Raw genomic sequence first — 18646 nt, 5'->3', positions numbered from 1 at the left:
GCATGTGATATGTTCTCAATGACGGGGAAACCCAGTCTCTGGGTTTAATGTTTTTTAATGAATGGCTCACTTTGTTCAACTTTTGAGATGGTACCAGTACGCGACATTGTTGCCAAATGAAGTTCTCCGTTTCGACTTCTTTCGACTAAAGAAAGAGCAATAGTTTTAGTACATTAAGTTATAATTGCTTGAAAAAAAAAGTCATGTGGAGTGATTAACACTAGTTATTCTTCACTCACTGAATATGAGTTGATCAAGAGTCTCTACCGACAAGCAGCAATATGACCTACAAGTGTTAAGAATGTTATACTTTGCACTAGTTGATTCTCGTTTGCAGTTACAGTGTTCATTGTTAGGGAGGAACTTATAAAAGCTACATTCAAAGACTAAGAATCACTCAAAACCATATTATTAGAATTATCCTTCAGAAATATAAACATGACAGTTCATATCCTCTATTTTTCGAACTAAGATTACTACCAATCCAGCATATGTTTATTTATAAAGTCTTGAAGGTATTTTACATTAGAAGCGGAAATACTGGAACAAATTACCTTTTCTACAAAACAAGAAGTTGCTATAAACGAGTTTTTAGAGTACCTAAAGTAAATAAATCGTTATTTAAGCATTCATATCAATAAATTGGGCCCAAATTGTTCAACTGCTTGCCTTTCAACATAGAAAATTGTAAAAATTTAAAAGCATTAAAAAAAAATTAAAAGTATGGCTTTCTTGTATTGATGATGCAGATCTAATAAAACTTCAATCGTAAAGATATCATTAATTGTCAAATGTCAGCAGAATATATTAACATTACTATAGCAATTTAAATTAACTGTTTACCATGTAGTTTTGTGCTATGATTTAAGTTATTTCTTATTTCTGTAATTGTTCATGTTTTTAATTTTTACAAATTTATATTCAGAATATGTTATTATTAAGGCTAAAAGTGCCAGTTTGCATTCTTTGTACATTTATAAGATGGGTTAGTAATTTACTATAAAAATACTTCTTCTTATTATAATAATATATTATTAAATTTGGCTGATAACTACTGTAATTAATGCCGGCAGTGATAAAGTATATACAGAGTTTCAATTTGTTTTTCTCTATGAAATAATTGTTTCTTGCAAGCGCCACAGATAGCGAGTTTTTTTTCTAAGGTGACTAGACTCTTTGGTTTTTAAGTGAATTTTGTTTTTAGGTTAGCGTTGGCCACACATACTTGTACTGGTGGCGAGAGAAAAGAAGAGACCTGGCCCGTGCCGGCGCACAGCTGTGTACTAGTGTGTTGCCGCGCGGTAATTTCAGGCGCTTCGCCCCACAGCCAACCCTGCGAATTGTTTATCCTAGCAATGGAACAGTGAAACAATAATGGAATTACGAAACGAGGCGCGGCAACATACTAGTAGTAGCGCCTGCAAATTTCAGATAGGCCAGAATCCAGGTCTCTTCTTTTCTCTCGCCATCAGTAATTGAGGTCAACTAATATTCCTTGTTGTTAATTTTTTTTCTCATTATACTGTATGTTGTGATTTTAAAGGAATAAATTTCATTATTTCATATTTATTTGCGAAGTTTTCAAGTAGGCCTAAACTATAGCCTGTAGGGCTTGTTGGCTGACCGTTAATTGAAACCTCTCCTGCCTGTTGCTGATGAACAAAATCGGATTTTTGTCATGTCTATAAATGTGGAACGAGTTGACCAAGAGGGTTGAAAATTAGTGTAAAACAACTTCCACTGCTTTTGAAAAAGAAAACCTGATATATGAGACACATTGTAACATTGTCAAATCAAACTAAACTGTTTATTTATTTATTTATTACATGAACATTAAGAACAGTAATTTGTCAAGTTACAATAAGTAGAATTAAGGAGATGTGTTCATTAATTCCAGGAACTCTTCTATCTTGTACACAGGATTCTTCAACAGGAATTCTTTAAGCAAGCTCTTCAGTCTGTTGCCAGTCAGGGTCCGGAGGTGGTCTGGAAGGAGGTTTTTCAGTTTTTGGCCTACGTATGACGGTTTTTTCTCGAAGAGGGCTGTTCTATGTTGGGGTAGGACGAATCTAGAGGCATGGCGTGTGGGGTAGCTGTGAAGGTCCATGTGAGTCTGCAGGTTTAGTGTGTCTGCATATAAAATGGCTTCATAGATGTAGAGCGCAGGTACTGTTAGTATGCCTAGGGTCTGATAGGCTTGACGACAGCTTTGCTGGGACTCCAGGTTTGCAATTGTCCTAATTGCCTTTTTTTTGTAGTACAAGTACTCTCTTCAGATTTCCCGAGGAGCTTCCCCAGATTGTAAGACCATATCTAATATATGAGATTCTACTAGAGCGTAGTATGCCATTTTTGCCGCTTCCTGAGTGCCAACCCATTTAATGCGTTTAACAACATAGACGCCAGTGCAGATTTTATTGCAGATGTTGTTTACATGGTTGCCCATGTGAGTCCATTATCTAGAGTTATTCCTAGAAACTTAATCTGATCAGCCACTGCTACATTGGGGATACTAGTGGGTAGAATTTTTTTTCTGCTAAAATGTACTTGTGTTGTCTTGTCAGGGTTTATTGCTAAATATTGTTAATACATTGCTCAACTTTTATGTTATATTATATATGGGTGTAAAAAAATAAAAAAAGGCCTAGGGAATTACAAATTTAATAAAAAAATTACAACTTCACTATACTTCATTAATTAGGAAACATTTTTACTGTTCACTAGTTTGTTTAGTACACTTAGGTAGTGTGACATCACTATTTACTGTTACATGAGTTTCTACTAGAATCTCTGGTAGGCTTTCAGTATCTGTAGCCTCTGTAACACTGGCGTCCACGTCCCTGTCTGTAGCATCTGTAACACTGGCGCCCACGCCCCTGCCTATAGCCTCTGTAACACTGGAGTCCACGTCCATGTCTGTAGCCTCTGTAACACTGGAGTCCACGTCCATGTCTGTAGCCTCTGTAACACTGGAGTCCCCGTCCATGTCTGTAACCTCTGTAACACTGGAGTCCACGTCCATGTCTGTAGCCTCTGTAACACTGGAGTCCCCGTCCATGTCTGTAGCCTCTGTAACACTGGAGTCCACGTCCATGTCTGTAGCATCTGTAACACTGGAGTCCACGTCCATGTCTGTAGCCTCTGTAACACTGGAGTCCACGTCCATGTCTGTAGCCTCTGTATCACTGGAGTCCACGTCCATGTCTGTAGCCTCTGTAACACTGGAGTCCACGTCCATGTCTGTAGCCTCTGTAACACTGGAGTCCCCGTCCATGTCTGTAGCCTCTGTAATACTGGAGTCCACGTCCATGTCTGTAGCCTCCGTAGTCCACGTCCATGTCTGTAGCCTCTGTATCACTGGAGTCCACGTCCATGTCTGTAGCCTCTGTAACACTGGAGTCCACGTCCATGTCTGTAGCCTCTGTAACACTGGAGTCCCCGTCCATGTCTGTAGCCTCTGTAATACTGGAGTCCACGTCCATGTCTGTAGCCTCCGTAGTCCACGTCCATGTCTGTAGCCTCTGTATCACTGGAGTCCACGTCCATGTCTGTAGCCTCTGTAACACTGGAGTCCACGTCCATGTCTGTAGCCTCTGTAACACTGGAGTCCCCGTCCATGTCTGTAGCCTCTGTAATACTGGAGTCCACGTCCATGTCTGTAGCCTCCGTAGTCCACGTCCATGTCTGTAGCCTCTGTAACACTGGAGTCCATGTCCATGTTTGTAGCCTCTGTAACACTGCAGTCCACGTCCATTGCTGTAGCATCTGTAACATGGTAGTTCACATTCATATACAGCTAGGGATATTGTAAAACTGTCCATATATTCCATCCATAGAAAAAACTAATCTTAAGACACGAATCCTGACCTAGTTCGTGAACTAATTTCTTAACCAATTCGTACACAAAACTACATTAATTTTACGATTTGAAGGCAAATAGGGGAAATAAAAAACAAGATCTACTTTATATTTTTATAAATAATATTCTAAGAAGATATTTTTGGGAATATATTTGTTGTATATTTAATATAATAAAATATTTGTAAACCCTAGTTAATTAAGGTATCACTGAGATACTAACGGATATGAAAAGGACTGTTAGAAGAGATCCGGTTGTCGATGTATCAGTGTGAGATATACAATATGTAGTGTGCTAAACTATCCTAATAAATCAGTTATTCTTAAATGTGTATGTTATTTAATAAATCATTAATCCCATAATAGAAGAAGGAATCTAACATGGCGCTGCGGGAAAACTCAGAAGAACAATGCTGAACGGATTAAGAAGAGCGAAAACAACTTAACCTATTTTAGAGGTTATCGGAAATGTGACTGTAGTGAATAAAGCAAAATAAAGCTAGTGAATTCTACATTTAACGACTTAACCTAGTTTAGAGGTTATCGGCAGTGTGATTGTAGTGAATTCTATATTTAAAAAACGACTTAACCTAGTTTAGAGGTTATCATCAATGTGACTGTATGTTGTGAATTCTACATTTAAGCTAGAAGCTCTTAAGAGTTAAAGTGAATCATGTAAGTGAAACCTTTCAAGTGACATCTAAGATCACAAAGGATTAAACCTTAATAATAAGCATAGGCTAGGATGGAGTTCAAACCACCGAACCCATTGTCCCTTAATGGGAACCTAAATGAAAATTTTAAGCGGTTCAAACAGAGCTTCTTAATATTTATGAAAGCGTCTGGACATGAAACCAAAGGCTCTGAAATAAAATGTGTTATGCTGTTAAATCTCATTGGGGAAGAAGCGGTCGACCTATTCTACATTTTTTATCTTTCGGAAGAGGATAAGAAAGACTAGGAGAAGGTCCTTAAAGCTTTCAAGGACTATGCCAGCCCTAAGACTAATGTCGTAATGGAGAGATTCAAGTTTAATATGAGAAACCAGCTTCCAGAAGAAACCTTTACCAACTTCTTAAGCGACCTCATTAAATCTTGTGAGTTTGGAGACCAACAAGATAGCCTATTAAGAGACAGAATAATACTTGGTATATCAGATAAATCACTGCAACAAAGGATGCTTAGAGAAATAGACTTAAGCCTAGAAAAGATGATCAAGCTGTGCAGAGCTACGGAGATGGGCCGGGAGCAAGCTAAGGAACTACAAGGAGGTGGAAAAACAGTTGCAGTGGATTGTCATCAAGGTCAGATTGACACAGTGGATCAAGTGTATCGTCACCAAGGACAATCGTCAAACTGGAAAACAAGTAGGCCTAGTGCTAGCTTTCATAGTAAGTCACAGCCTAATTTTAAGTATGAAAAGCACAAGTTTAATAATGTAAATAAAAATAGTAAGTACTCATGTAAAAAATGTGGAAAAACACATGGCAAAAAAGAATGTCCAGCCTATGGAAAGAAATGTAATGTCTGTAATAAGATGAATCATTTTGCTATATTATGTAAACATAGGTCTAAAGCTAATCAAGTGGCCAGTGTAGGTTCAGTCCCTGTAGAAAATCAAGTAGGCCAAGATACTAAAAGTAATAAAAAATGTGATAAGCTGTTTTTTTAGATACAATTCAAAATATAAGCATATTCCAAAAACCAATCAATATTACGAGACACTTGATCTCAATGATAGGGAAAAAGTTTTGTTTAAATTAGACTCTGGAGCAGAGGTAAATACATGCCCTCTTGAATTATTTGAAAAGTTAAAGCGTAATGATATATCAGTTAAGCTTGAAAGAACCTCTGTAGTTCTTGAAGCTTATGGTGGCTCTAAAATAGACTGTGAAGGGGTAGTTAAATTAAAATGTAGGCCTATAACCAGAAATAATGAAATTGTAGAGTTTGTTTTAGCTAAAACCAAAAGTGACATAGGTATTTTAGGCCTAGATAGCTGCAAAAGGTTTGATTTGATTAAAAAAGTAGATGATGTTTCAGTAAATAAAATTCAGACTGATCTGACCAAACAAGAGTTTGTTAATTCTAATATTGATGTGTTTGATGGCATTGGAAAGTTCAAGGTTAAATGTCATTTTGATATCGATCCTAGTGTTAAGGTAACAGTTAAGCCACCTAGACGAATCCCTTTGACAATTCAGCCCAAAGTACAATATGCTCTAAATGAACTAGAAAAACAAAATATTATTTGTAAGTTAGATAACCCTAACAGCTTTGTAAGTAATCTTGTGGTGGTTGAGAAACCTAATGGAAATATTAGGCCATGTATTGACCCGACTGATCTAAATCAAGCAACTAAAGATTGCCACACTTAATTCCGTCTATGGTAGACATTTCTCATAAACTGAGTAATAAGTCTGCCTTTTCAGTACTTGATCTTAAAGATGGTTTTTATAGCATTGAGTTGGATGAAGAATCCTCTCAACACTGTGCTTTTAGTACGCCCTTTGGTACATATAAATTCTTACGTTTACCATTCGGATTGAATCTGGCACCTGAAATTTTTTAAAAATTTACTGAGCAGATTTTTGGAAATATTAAAGGTGTTATGGTATACTTTGATGATATCTTAATTGCTGGTAAGGTGGTGAAAAAGAACATGATGAAATACCCAAGCAAGTCATTGAGAAGGCTAGGGAAAGTAATGTCAAGTTAAATAAATCTAAATTCCAATAAAAAGTTAAAAGTGTAAAATACTTTGGTGAAATTTATTCACAAGAAGGACACATTTCTGACTTAGACTGTGTTAAGAGCTATCAGTGGGCTTCAAAACCCCAAAAACAAAAAAAAATTGTAAAGATTATTGTGGCTTTTCAATTTTGTTCGTGATTTTATTCCAAACATGGCAGAAGTAACGAGTCCTCTAAGAGAGTTACTAAGGAAAGATGTTGCGTTTTTGTGGATGCCGAAGAATCAAAAAGCTTTGAATAACTTAAAAGTACTGATCAGTAGTGCACCGGTACTAGCTCATTTTGATGAAAACAAACAAATTGTGTTACAATGCGATAGCTCAAAAGACGGAATGGGTTTCGCTCTAATGCAAAACTAGCAGAATACCCATGCTTCGCTACGGGAAAATTATTGATGAATCTTACTGCAGGATTTCAGGAGTTCTATAAATGTAAAGGTACTTTGGGATTATAGCGACCACACCAGTATGAAGAACACAAAAATAGAAATTTATAGAAACAAACATGATAGAATGAAATAACAACTCTTCAATTACAAAATTACAAACTTACAAGCATTTCCAGGTATTGTTGTCGCTGTTATCTTATCTTTCTCGAGAATCCTGATTACGGCAGGCCGCGCGGCATCACGTGATTTGCACGGTACATAATTGCCTTTCCATTACAATTCAATTTATATTTCTGATTAGCCCCTCTAGAATTTGATATTCTACTGATAGGTACTATCTCGAGGGATGTTTTTCTTTCGTCGACATCAGCGCGGGCTTCAGCAGCACCTTTGGTGCTGCTGAAGCCCGCGCTGATGGCCTGAGGCACTTGCATTTTGGGTGGCGGAATGTGATCAAGAATAAAAACAAGTTTTGAGTGTTTTTTTAATAAAGAGTTTAGTTTGGTAAATGTTTGTTTTTGTTGAATTTTTGTGTTTGGAGAAATGTAGAGGTAAAACACGGAAGTACAACAAAGCGATGCACCAGCTGAACGGGCGGCGAGACTCTGCAATCACGTTATCTACTAGACGCTCGACTTTGACCTCAGTCTGAGGATGGGGAGGGGTTTGCGATAAGACAATTCCTGTTTTATATTGACGAAATATTGTTCTACGCTAATCTAGTGATCAGTAGAAACGAAATGTGAAATAACGATTCATGTCTGGGTGTGGTCGGTATAATCCCAAAGTACCAATGTAAATTAATTAAATGAGTTTTCATATTATTAACTCACCGTTTTTCTCATTACTTTTGCTTCAATGTTTTCAACTCCTCATTTTTAAATTTTCTTGTACTGATTTTACCTAACTCAATACTTTAACAGTCACTGGATTATATCACAACAGTTATTAAATCATAAGCTGGATTGCTTTACGGAACTTACAATACTTCTTTGTAGACAACATTCTTTGTTTTTCCACGAGGCTGAAGGATAGTTAAACTATCAGCAGAGCTAACTCGTGAGCAAGCGACATATAACTGGCCATGAGAGAAGCAGTCTTCCCTTGGATCAACACCGGCCATTTTTAAGGACTGCCCTTGCGATTTATTTATTGTCATAGCAAAGCAGAGTCTGACAGGAAACTGTAGTCTTTTAAACTGAAAATGGTAATCTGATGGAATTAAGGGAATGCGTGGGATAAAAACCTCTTCCCCCTGGCCACATCCAGTGTATATTACGGCTTGTATAACGTGTCTGTGCAACGCTTTGATTTGTAGCCTAGTTCCGTTGCAGAGCTTAGGTGGAACCAGGTTCCTAAGCAACATTATTGGAGCTCCAACTTTGAGGTAAAGATGATGTGGTGGAATGCCTGGAGGATTAAGCGTGTGCAAGAACTCTACTGGGTAGTGTACCGCATCTTCTATTTCCACCACAAAATCCATCGACTGGTAATGGACAATCTCAGATACATAGCCATCCTGTCGTACCTCCACCCCACCCCCCACTGTCAGACCACTGGTTGTGTTCAAAAGTCACCTTTGATTTGGTCCGCTCTGTTAAAATGAGACTTCCTTGCCATTTAATTTGGTACCTTTATGAAAACCAGGTTTATTAAGCATTTATAGATTATAGAAAGGTAAATTTCAATAGTAAACTGTGTAAAGGTCGTGAATGAGAGCATTGTTATTGGACAGTTTTTTAAGCAAATAGTCATAACTATGACTTATTTCTTAGTACTTTATATATTATCGAATGAATCTAATTTATTCTGATAGAGATGTCAATTTCATAATGCAATGAGCCCAGACAAATTTATTTTCAGAGGGTACAAAGTAGCATATTTTAACGGAGCGTATCGGGCGAACATGTTTATTTTGCCACACTTATCGATATTTTACAACATAATTAAAATCCAAGAACCCTGATGAGCTTACTTTCAAAGGGCAAAAAGTACACCATTCAAATAGAGCGTATTCAACTAACGTTTTATTTGGCAGCATTCAGTGATCTACATCAACATAAATAGCATTCTTATTAACATATTTTATAAAATTTCCTATGGATTCCTATTTATTGTAGTAGATTTTAAAGTTGCATGGTAAAAATAGCCACACCAATATTATCCAACTAACGTTTATTTGGCTACTTTTAGCGATGTTTTACAACACTAATATTGCCTTTCCTAAGTATTTCTTTAACTTTTACTGTAGTATACTGTTTATTTTAGTAGGTTTTACAGTTCCAAACTCGAGAAATAACTACAAAAGTACTTTGGGAGTGCTCAAAGTGGCTAAATTGAGTCCAAAAATTCGTTTGCAAACTATCCACGTTTAAACCAAATAAAAGACGAATTTTTTAAAACCCAGCCTTATTGCATATCTACATCATAAGTACGACCACCATGCCAAATTTCAGGATTCTGGGTCTTGTCGTTGTTGAGATAGAACGATGAGTGAGTGAGTGGATCAGTCAGTGGTATTTGGATTTTATAGGTATAGAAGATAGCAAACCGATAATGTACGGTTCAAAAAGTTTAACGGATACTCAAATAATAAGTTATTGTCAAACTGAGAAAGAAATGTTGGCAATTTGTGAAGCTGTGAAAAAGTATCACCATTTTCTCTATGGTAGGTCTGAGATTGAAGTACAAACGGACCACAAGCAGTTAGTGTCAATAATGTCAAAGAATGTTGCAAACATTCACAATAATAGATTGCAAAGAATGAGACTTAAGTAATTTATGTTCCTGGTAAACATATGTATGTTTCTGATTGTCTCTCTAGGTCATATTTAAAAGATAAAGTTTATGATGATCCTGAATGAGTAGAAGTAGTTCACACATTAAGTAAAAATGACCAAGCTTCAGAAAGTAGGAAATCTGAAATCCGCAATGAAACTAAAAATGATGAAACTCTAAAAGATGTAATTAAGTTTATTCAAGAAGGTTGGCCTAGCAAACAATGTACACCTAACCATGTAAAATTTTACTATCAGTTGCAAGATAGGCTATCTGTTGATGATGGTTTATTGTTTTTAGATCACCGAATTGTGATACCTATGTCATTAAGGAGTAAAATTTTAAGTCTTTTACATGAATCACATATGGGTATAGAAAAAAACTAAAAATAAAGCAAGAATGACTGTTTATTGGCCAAACATAAATGTGGATATCAAACAAGTTGTAAATAAGTGTACAGTGTGTGAAAAAAATAAGGCTAATAACATTAAAGGCCCTATGATATGTCATTTAATACCTGATTTGCCATTTGAAAAAATTGCTATAGATCTTTTAGATTGTAAAGGTAGGCCCTACCTTGTTTTAATTGACTATTACTCTAAATGGCTAGAATTTAAGTCGCTTAAAAACAAGCATCTGAAGTTGTCTTGAAGTTAAAAAAGTCTATATTTTCAGTTCATGGTGTTCCAAAACAAATCTATAGTGACAACATGCCGTTTAACTCCCATGAGTTTATAAAAGTCATTAAAGAAATAGAAATAGAAATATATAGAAATAGAAATAATTTTTTTCCCATTACCATACAACATTCAAATCATATAATACATTGTATATAATTTAACATTTCATCCAGCATCAAGAAATCAACCACAGACGCATACCCCTAGAAACTAATCTAAATAACAATACAAGGATAAATAGATAAATAATCTTAACAGTATAAATAAATAACAATACTTATAACAAAGCAAGATACAATTCTTTTAGGTACTTCAGAACATATTTAGATGCTTAGATACAACAGTCATATTCAGCCATAAATTAAAAAAAAAAAATTTGTAATGGTTAGGAAATTTAGGACCTCATAGGTAATACCTGCTTTGAGGTTCCCTCAAAAATTAGTTAATTTCTTTTATCAGTACTTTACTTTTATAACAAATTTTTTTAAGTTAGTAAAAAACAAAATATAGATTATTCCATAAAATTTCCATGTTATTCGTTATTTACTCAATAAAATTTGATTTGATCCCCTTAATGTATAAAAATATGATATGCATAGCAATTTAATATAGTACAGCATAATATAGGAACAATATATGTCTCAATGTATCCTAGAATATATTAGACCCTCAATATCATCCTGCAAGAATAGCCATTTCTTAAGTTCTGTTTTAAATCTCCTACTAGCCTTAATTCTTTTTCAAAGGTTCGGGTAATATGTTAAAAATCTTTGGTGCTACATAAAAGTACGTTCTCTGGAAAAAGGTTAAAAACGGTCTTGGAGTTTTTGCAACAGATTTGGCCTTCTTAGTCTAGATCGATAAGTTCCATCATTACTGGGTAAATTTCCACTCTGCATATAACACATAATTAACACCTTAAATACAAACAAATATCTAACTGGTAATATTTTCATGCTCAAAAAGAGAGGAAAGGACGGTTCATATCTATTTTTCCCTAGAATAATTCTTATTAGCTGCTTCTGCTGAGTGACAATTCGGATAAATATTTGAATAGTACGAGCTTCCCCAACAAACAATGCCATACTCCCAGCCTACTATTAACTAGGGAAAAGTATTACAGTTCTCAATACGTCAACTGGGCATATATCTCTAATATGATACATAAGTCTAATAACTGTGTTAAACTTTGATTTCAGCTTATTTATATGTTTCTTCCAATTTAACTCCCTATCCAATACTACACCAAGATACTTAATCTCATCACCTTTACACACTGTCACACAATTATCATCACACACACCTTCCTTACACAGACATTCTAAACATACATACTTTATAGAGTTGTGAGACACATTAAGATCCCTCAGCGAAAAATTAATATAGACAGTTTTCTCTGGACTCAGGATTATTTATTTTGTGTGAACCACCATCTTAATGATTTTAAATCCTGACCAATGAGCAATTTCCACCTCATCCCAATTATCACCAACAATAGCATAATGCTGTGTCATCAGCAAATGATGTGATCATTCCATTTAGTCGGGCCAAACATAGATCATTTATATAGATTAAGAAGAGTATTGCTCCCAACACTGAACCCTGTGGAACTCCAGATTTAATTTCTCCCATAATTACTCAAAACGCTATGTATTCTTACACATTGACTTCCTTTGAGGTAGATAACTCTTAAACCACATAAAAGCATTCCCCCTAATACCACAATTATAAATCTTATTTAGTAGTAAATTGTGATCCACAGTGTCAAAAGCTTTTTTTATATCAATGAACAGCCCACTTATCCTTTTACCGGTATTAATATTATTAGTAACTTGCTCCATAAAATTTAACAGAGCATTTTCCGTACTAATACCAGTCTGAAAAACCAAACTGATTTTTTGAAAAAATTTTTGTTTTGAGTAGAAAGGACATTACTCTCTGCTTCATAATTTTTTCTATAACCTTTGAGAAGGTTGATAACAATGGATATAGGCCTATAATTGTTACAGTCAAATTTAGAACCCTTTTTTATGAATTGGTATTACAACTGCTTCTTTTAGTTTACTTGGAAACACCCCTGTTGAAAAGCTTAAATTAATTATGTGTGTTAAAACCTTTGCAATAACATGACCAATTCTTTTCACTAAGGTAGAGCCTATCCCATCAATTCCAGGAGCTTTACCACTCTTTAAACCTTGTATACATCTTATTACCTCCCCTTCAGAAACATGCTGCATAAACAAAGAAGAAACTTCATTGTTGGAGCAAAATTTCTCTTTATATTTCAGGTTATAAAAATTATCTGGCTTACCTTCTGCAATAGATAAATCATTTACAATATTCAAGAAAAAAGTTATTAAAGAATGGGACATAGAATGTATTTATAGTAGTCCTAGGTATCCTAGATCCAATGGTATGGCTGAACGAGCAGTTCAGATAGCTAAGAGCATTCTCAAAAAATCAAATAATAATGAAAGTGAAGTATTTGTTTCACTCCTAGAGTATAGATCTACTCCTGTAAAAGGAACAGGTCTAGCACCTTGTCAAGTTTTAATGAGTAGAGTATTAAGATCAAAACTTCCAGTAAGTACAGATGTTTTGAAACCAGAAGTTCAAATTGATGTTTAAGGAAGAATTGTAAAATCACAAAATAAATCTAAAAGTTACTATGATAAGAGTTCTAAAGAAAGACATAGTTTCATAAGTCCAAATGTAGTATATAGAAAAGATGGTGTTTGGAAACCTGCTAAAATTCTGGGTCCGAGGTCTTACTTAATAAGAGATGAAGAAGGTAGAATTCTAACAAGAAATTCTATTCATCTTAGACAATCATTCAATGTACCTGTTTGTAGGTATGATTATAATGATCTTTTTGATGAAGAAATTGTAGGCCTAAACCAAAATGTTAATAGGCCTAACCCAGCTCAACCAAATGTAAATAACCAGCCTAACCCAAATGTACAAAACCAACCCAACCCAATCCCACAAAATGTAATAAATCCAAACGATGAAAACATTATCTATCATTCAAAAGTGGTAGACCAATCAGGCTTCCAGAAAGGTACCGATAGGCTAAGATCTTTGATAAGTAATACAAACAGAATTTGAAATTCAATTAAAATTAAGGGAAAAGGGAGTAGTTGTATATTTAATATAATAAAATATTTGTAAACCCTAGTTAATTAAGGTATCACAGTGGTATCACTGAGATACTAACGGATATGAAAAGGACTGTTACAAGAGATCCGGTTGTCGATGTATCAATGGTGTGTGAGATATACAATATGTATTGTGCTAAACTATCCTAATAAATCAGTTATTCTTAAATGTGTGTGTTATTTAATAAATCGTTAATCCCATAATAGAAGAAAGAATCTAACAATATTTATCTTAAGGCCAGCATAATAAGAAATCTATGGATGGTTCCATAGCTAAAACACATGAATTGGCCTTGATAAAACCTTGCACACACATTCTAGACATAGTCCACTATACTGAAATAAAATCAAATAATATTTCATTGCATTTACACAATTATACATTCCATCGCAAACATCAGTAAAGATGAAATGAAATGAAAGAAAGTTTATTTCCGTTATAATTACAACACTATTACAATTAGTATTAATATATAAATTGATAATTAATATATGTACAATAAATCACTAAAAGTATTATACATAGCGTTTGGAAATTAGCCTACATGGGCAAGCTGTAGCAGACCTGATTCACTCATCCTAGGGCGGGGTCTATAAATCTTACCAAACAGATCAGAATCTCTGGGGAACCTTTATTCATTAAAAAAAAGAAAAAAGGGCGCCACCTTGTTTTCCTCAATTTGGTGTACTAGGGCCAGAACAAGGAAAAGACCCGTTACTGAATTTGCCGAGATGGGATGTTAAAGACCAACCAACATGAAATGATAAAATAAAATGATAATAGGTATATAACCATTAATAATTACTAACATTAACTATAAACATAAAAAAAATCAATTAATAAATACTAAGTTAAACTATTAACCTTTAAGTAAAATTACGAACAAATGCATTGGCTGTTAAATGAAAGGCGACGTATTATTATATGAGCTTGGTTTATTATCCCCAACAAGAAACTCAGTGTTCCAACAAGTACAAGACAAATCAAATGCGAGACAATAAATTTCTTAATACTAAACCAGATCTGAAGAATAGAATATAAATAGTTAATACCTTGGCTGGCCGCTAAAGCTATTGAAATGGTTACACAATACACAATAACAAATAAGTCAATAACTACACATACATAACAGATGTAATATATATAAAGGTAAACCTGAATGGCATTAACTAATTATTAAAAAACTACGCCTGCGCAAAAGCTCCTTGTAGCCGAAGTCCAGTTATGCACAAATATGTCCTTCACCAATGGCTAACACTGTACAATAAAGTTCGTAGCGACAATTTTGCAAAGACAGGTTTGTGTTGCCTCAATTATATAATCAAGAAAAACATCCTTGAGGTAGTGCATAAATTCGAGCTCAGATCACCTCAGTACCCGTTTCCGCCCTACCCAAAATTCGCTAATCGTAACCGACAGAAAAGTAGCTACACGGGTGCCAACTAGCCAACACAAGAATTAAGTAATAAAATTTCAAACTAAATAAAAATATTTAATGAAAAAGAGGATACAACTTCTCAGATGCTCTGGGAAAGTTATGAAGCCGACCTAAAACAACGAAATGACTGTGCATCCTCAGGACAATGGCCACCACATCTATCACACATAGAAAACCCGTTCAAAACTCAATGTTGGATCAAAAAGGAAACAATTTTAGAATGATCCATCGTAGTGCTGTCAAACAACTAAGGGAATAGTGGCAGTAAAGTAAAGGGAATACTCACTGCGACTTGTTGACGGTAAATCCATTGTTCCCGGAGAACTGAAGAAACTGAAAATGGCTGATGTTTTGGCTTGAGCTAGTGATGGGAGAATCGAATAGTATTCGAATACAGCCAGAGTATTCACATATTCGAATACATCAAAATGGATTCGAATACTTTTGAAATGAATACAATTTCTCTGGATGAATTGAATTCAAACCTGGAGTATTCGTTTATTCTGACAAATAGTATTCAAATAAAATATCCAAGAGCTGTATTCGTATTCATATGAGGTTTAAAATGAATACATATATGGAGACTTTGAAATGAATAATTTAGGGGGGATTCATAATTTGAAAAAAATAATTACAAATTTTAATACTTAAAAAAAGTATAATTAATTGTATAATTATTAAATTTAAAAATACATATTATATCATATAGTATGACACACACACACACACACACACACACACACACACATATATATATATATATATATATATATATATATATTATATGATATATTATAACTGAGTTACAGTTCTAAGCAATAAAAACAAATATGAATATTTATTTTATATAGTTGTGTAAAAACAAAATATTATTGATGTTTTCTGGCTTCAGTTTATTTCTACGGTAATTAGTGACAGGACTTGCTGTGGAAAATAGCCTTTCAGACGAAACTGAAGTAGCAGGTAAACAAAGATATTTCTTCTGAAGTTCGTATATCAAAGAGCGCCCCCCCCCACCCCAGAGGACTCTGATTACACTGACGTAGAAATCCAGTAAATTTCTTAATTACGTAATTTTGATGAAAGATAATTACAATAGTACATATATATATATATATATATATATATATATATATATATATATATATATATATATATATATATATATATATATATATAGGAGTGTTTTGAATAAATCAAAGCAATGAACCAATGAATGAGTCAACGTCGCACCCCGGACCTAGTTAACTTTGGCCACCCGCCCCGCCGAGCGCCAACAGCACCCGCCGCCGCAACTTTTTTCTTTTGTGTACTTTAAAATTTATGCGCCCCCTAAAATTTTGCGCCCTAGGCCTGGGCCTAGTGGGCCTATAGGGAAATGCGGTACTGATCATGGGTATGACTTGTTTATACGAGGCACCAAAAGCCAAAGTATTCGAATACAGTGATGAATTCGTGACAAACAAGTAAGACAGGTCTAGACCTGTCTGTTAAAAACGCTCAGCTGAGCAAAAGTATTCGAATACAAGTATTCGAATACATATTCGAATACAGGGGTGAATTCGAATTCACTGTATTCGATTCTATAAAGTATTCGATTCTCCCATCACTAGCTTGAGCCCTATCCAAAACGAAATGGGCTGATGATGAGATGAGAGGGCCACATGATACTGAACAGTTTTTTTTCGGGACAGTTTCGGGGAGATTTTAATAAGCGGTCTACACTCGTTATTAGATTGTTTTTATCGAACATCTCGATATGTTATCCAACTTCGATGTATTTTAAAATCGTACACAATGAGTTATAATAAATTACAGTAATAATAAGAAATATCTACATTACACTTTTAAATCAATAAATTTTACCATAACATTACAAAACCAACTATGGCCTAGACTTAGATAGCAAATAAACCTTACAATATTTATCATTTTCCCAGCTTGATATCAATAAGTAACAGCTATTGTGTTATAGGCGAAGAATTCACTCCATGTGTTACCAGCAGCCAAAACCACATGTTGAAGCCACATAAACAAATCTCGTCACTTGTGAGAAATATCTGACATATTCATCGCCATTTTCAAAGTCTCAACATATAAATTACTTCTTATTGTTTGTGGTTTACATCAAAATTACTATAACTAATAAGTTGAAATCATATGCTAAGTTAAATAAATTGTAATATCGAATTATACTTCAAATAAAAACAATCGAACCATTCGAAAATAGCAATCGAATAACGAGTGTAGGCCGCTTATTAAAGTAATTAAGTCTGCACTGATGGCCAAGGGCATTTCGGGTTTAGCCTTTCACGTGATCTTAGCTCGAATTTAAGAACTATCACAAGGATGTTTTTCTTTTATTTTGCTAAAAGTGCGGGGTAGAGTACGATAAGTGGATCTGGGTTTTTATATCGAAACTATCAAACGATAGTTATTGATTAATCAACCAATAGTAATTATTTAGAACAATAAATAAACCATCTGCACAGACTGCGTCAGCTATGCCGGCTTCGAAGTGCACTTTTTTTATTAAAGTACAAAGTACATGATTGGACCTCCCCGGGATTTCAACCCGTGATCTCTCGGTTTGAGAGCCAAGAATATAACCATTAGTTTACGGAGGAGGACTAGAGTATCTAGTTCACTCCAACTTGAAGTAATCTCATATAAACAGCTGTTAAGATTCAGATCACCATGATTCAGACCACAACCGCTGTTGATATGAGATTAAGGGCAGTCCGACCTCCATAAGAACATAATGTTAACTTGGGAACCTATATCTCTGTAATGGTTATAGATAGAGTCCTGATTTTTTTTATTTTACTTATTAAATAGCTTATAATCTAGGTCTTATCATGAGGTTTTTAAATTTGAAAAAAAAATTAAAAAGTTATAATTTTTTTATAATTTATTGTTTTTAACTAACTTTTTTATAAGTAAAAAATGTTTACTGTGCCTCATTGACAAGAGATATTTATAAATTCCCATGAGGGGAACTAGGCAATAGTAAAGTAGAATACTGTATAAAAATTTGACTGGGGTAGGCCTAGTAGTTTTTGAGTTATAGGGCCCCAAAGTTAAAAAATAACAAGTTTCGGCAAATCAAGAAAAAGCAAGAAAGGTAGCATATTTTGGACTCATACCTTGGTTTAATGATGGCCTGCACTGTAGGAAGGGTTGTCTGGATCCTCTGCTTCTTGATACCGATCCTCCAGCTTCCTTTTGGCTAAAGTCCTTGATTGCCTGATTTTTTTTTCAATGTCGGGTAGCCGCTTTATCTGCTTTGCGAATCCGCTGGGTGTCGAGACGTTTTAAAGCTAACCGCATATTCAGTCCTGGTTCTAGCCCAATGTGCTCTAAAACTTTCACTTTGGAGCTGTACCCATCATTGAATGATAGGACTGCCTCATAGACACCTAGGCCTAAGAGCACCTAGTGTAACAAAGGTGCGTTTAGGGAGCCGAGCCCAAATGACATTATTCATAGACTCATTAGGATTTTGAGATTTTCCTTTGAGACATTTTCTGAGTAGTTCTAGGCTGCACAAAGATTTAAAAATAGGTTTGATTGCTTTCATTAGAACAGGTGA

At 34.8% G+C, this 18646-nt stretch overlaps 3 protein-coding genes across 4 annotated transcripts in view; 1 reads left to right on the top strand and 2 right to left on the bottom strand.

Annotated features, from left to right (window-relative positions):
* LOC124364193 overlaps positions 1–15391 on the bottom strand; it is a 34606-nt gene extending 19215 nt beyond the window's left edge. Inside the window, exon 1 of the mRNA XM_046819485.1 lies at positions 15341–15391. Coding sequence (XP_046675441.1) covers positions 15341–15365 — 25 coding nt within the window. The 5' untranslated portion in view covers positions 15366–15391. The remainder of the gene's footprint in view (positions 1–15340) is intronic.
* Positions 1–18646, top strand: part of LOC124365337 (apolipoprotein D-like) — a 53909-nt gene that overhangs the window by 21371 nt on the left and 13892 nt on the right. The gene's annotated exons all lie outside the window — the stretch shown is intronic.
* LOC124364192 (surface protein-like) lies at positions 1811–7108 on the bottom strand. Of its 2 annotated transcripts, none has more exons than XM_046819482.1 (2): positions 3339–7108; positions 1811–3130 (listed from the first exon to the last, which is right to left on the bottom strand). In XM_046819482.1, the coding sequence occupies exons 1-2, from the start codon at positions 3828–3830 to the stop codon at positions 2711–2713; spliced, it is 912 nt and encodes a 303-aa protein (XP_046675438.1). In that variant the 5' UTR covers positions 3831–7108; the 3' UTR covers positions 1811–2710. The 2 variants fall into 2 exon arrangements, with proteins under 2 accessions (XP_046675438.1, XP_046675439.1); XM_046819483.1 differs by having other exon boundaries at positions 1811–3175; positions 3384–7108.

The sequence above is a fragment of the Homalodisca vitripennis genome, chromosome 6 (assembly GCF_021130785.1).
Source record: "Homalodisca vitripennis isolate AUS2020 chromosome 6, UT_GWSS_2.1, whole genome shotgun sequence".
NCBI lineage: Eukaryota > Metazoa > Arthropoda > Insecta > Hemiptera > Cicadellidae > Homalodisca > Homalodisca vitripennis.
This window is presented reverse-complemented; position numbering and strand designations above follow the sequence as displayed.

Bases quoted from the DNA above. Each gene is read 5' to 3' on its own strand.
- LOC124364192 (XM_046819482.1), bottom strand. From the start codon at position 3,830: ATGGAATATATGGACAGTTTTACAATATCCCTAGCTGTATATGAATGT. The intron at 3,131-3,338 runs ATGGACGTGGAC...GAGGCTACAGAC, and splicing joins GTGATACAGAGGCTACAGAC to ATGGACGTGGACTCCAGTGT.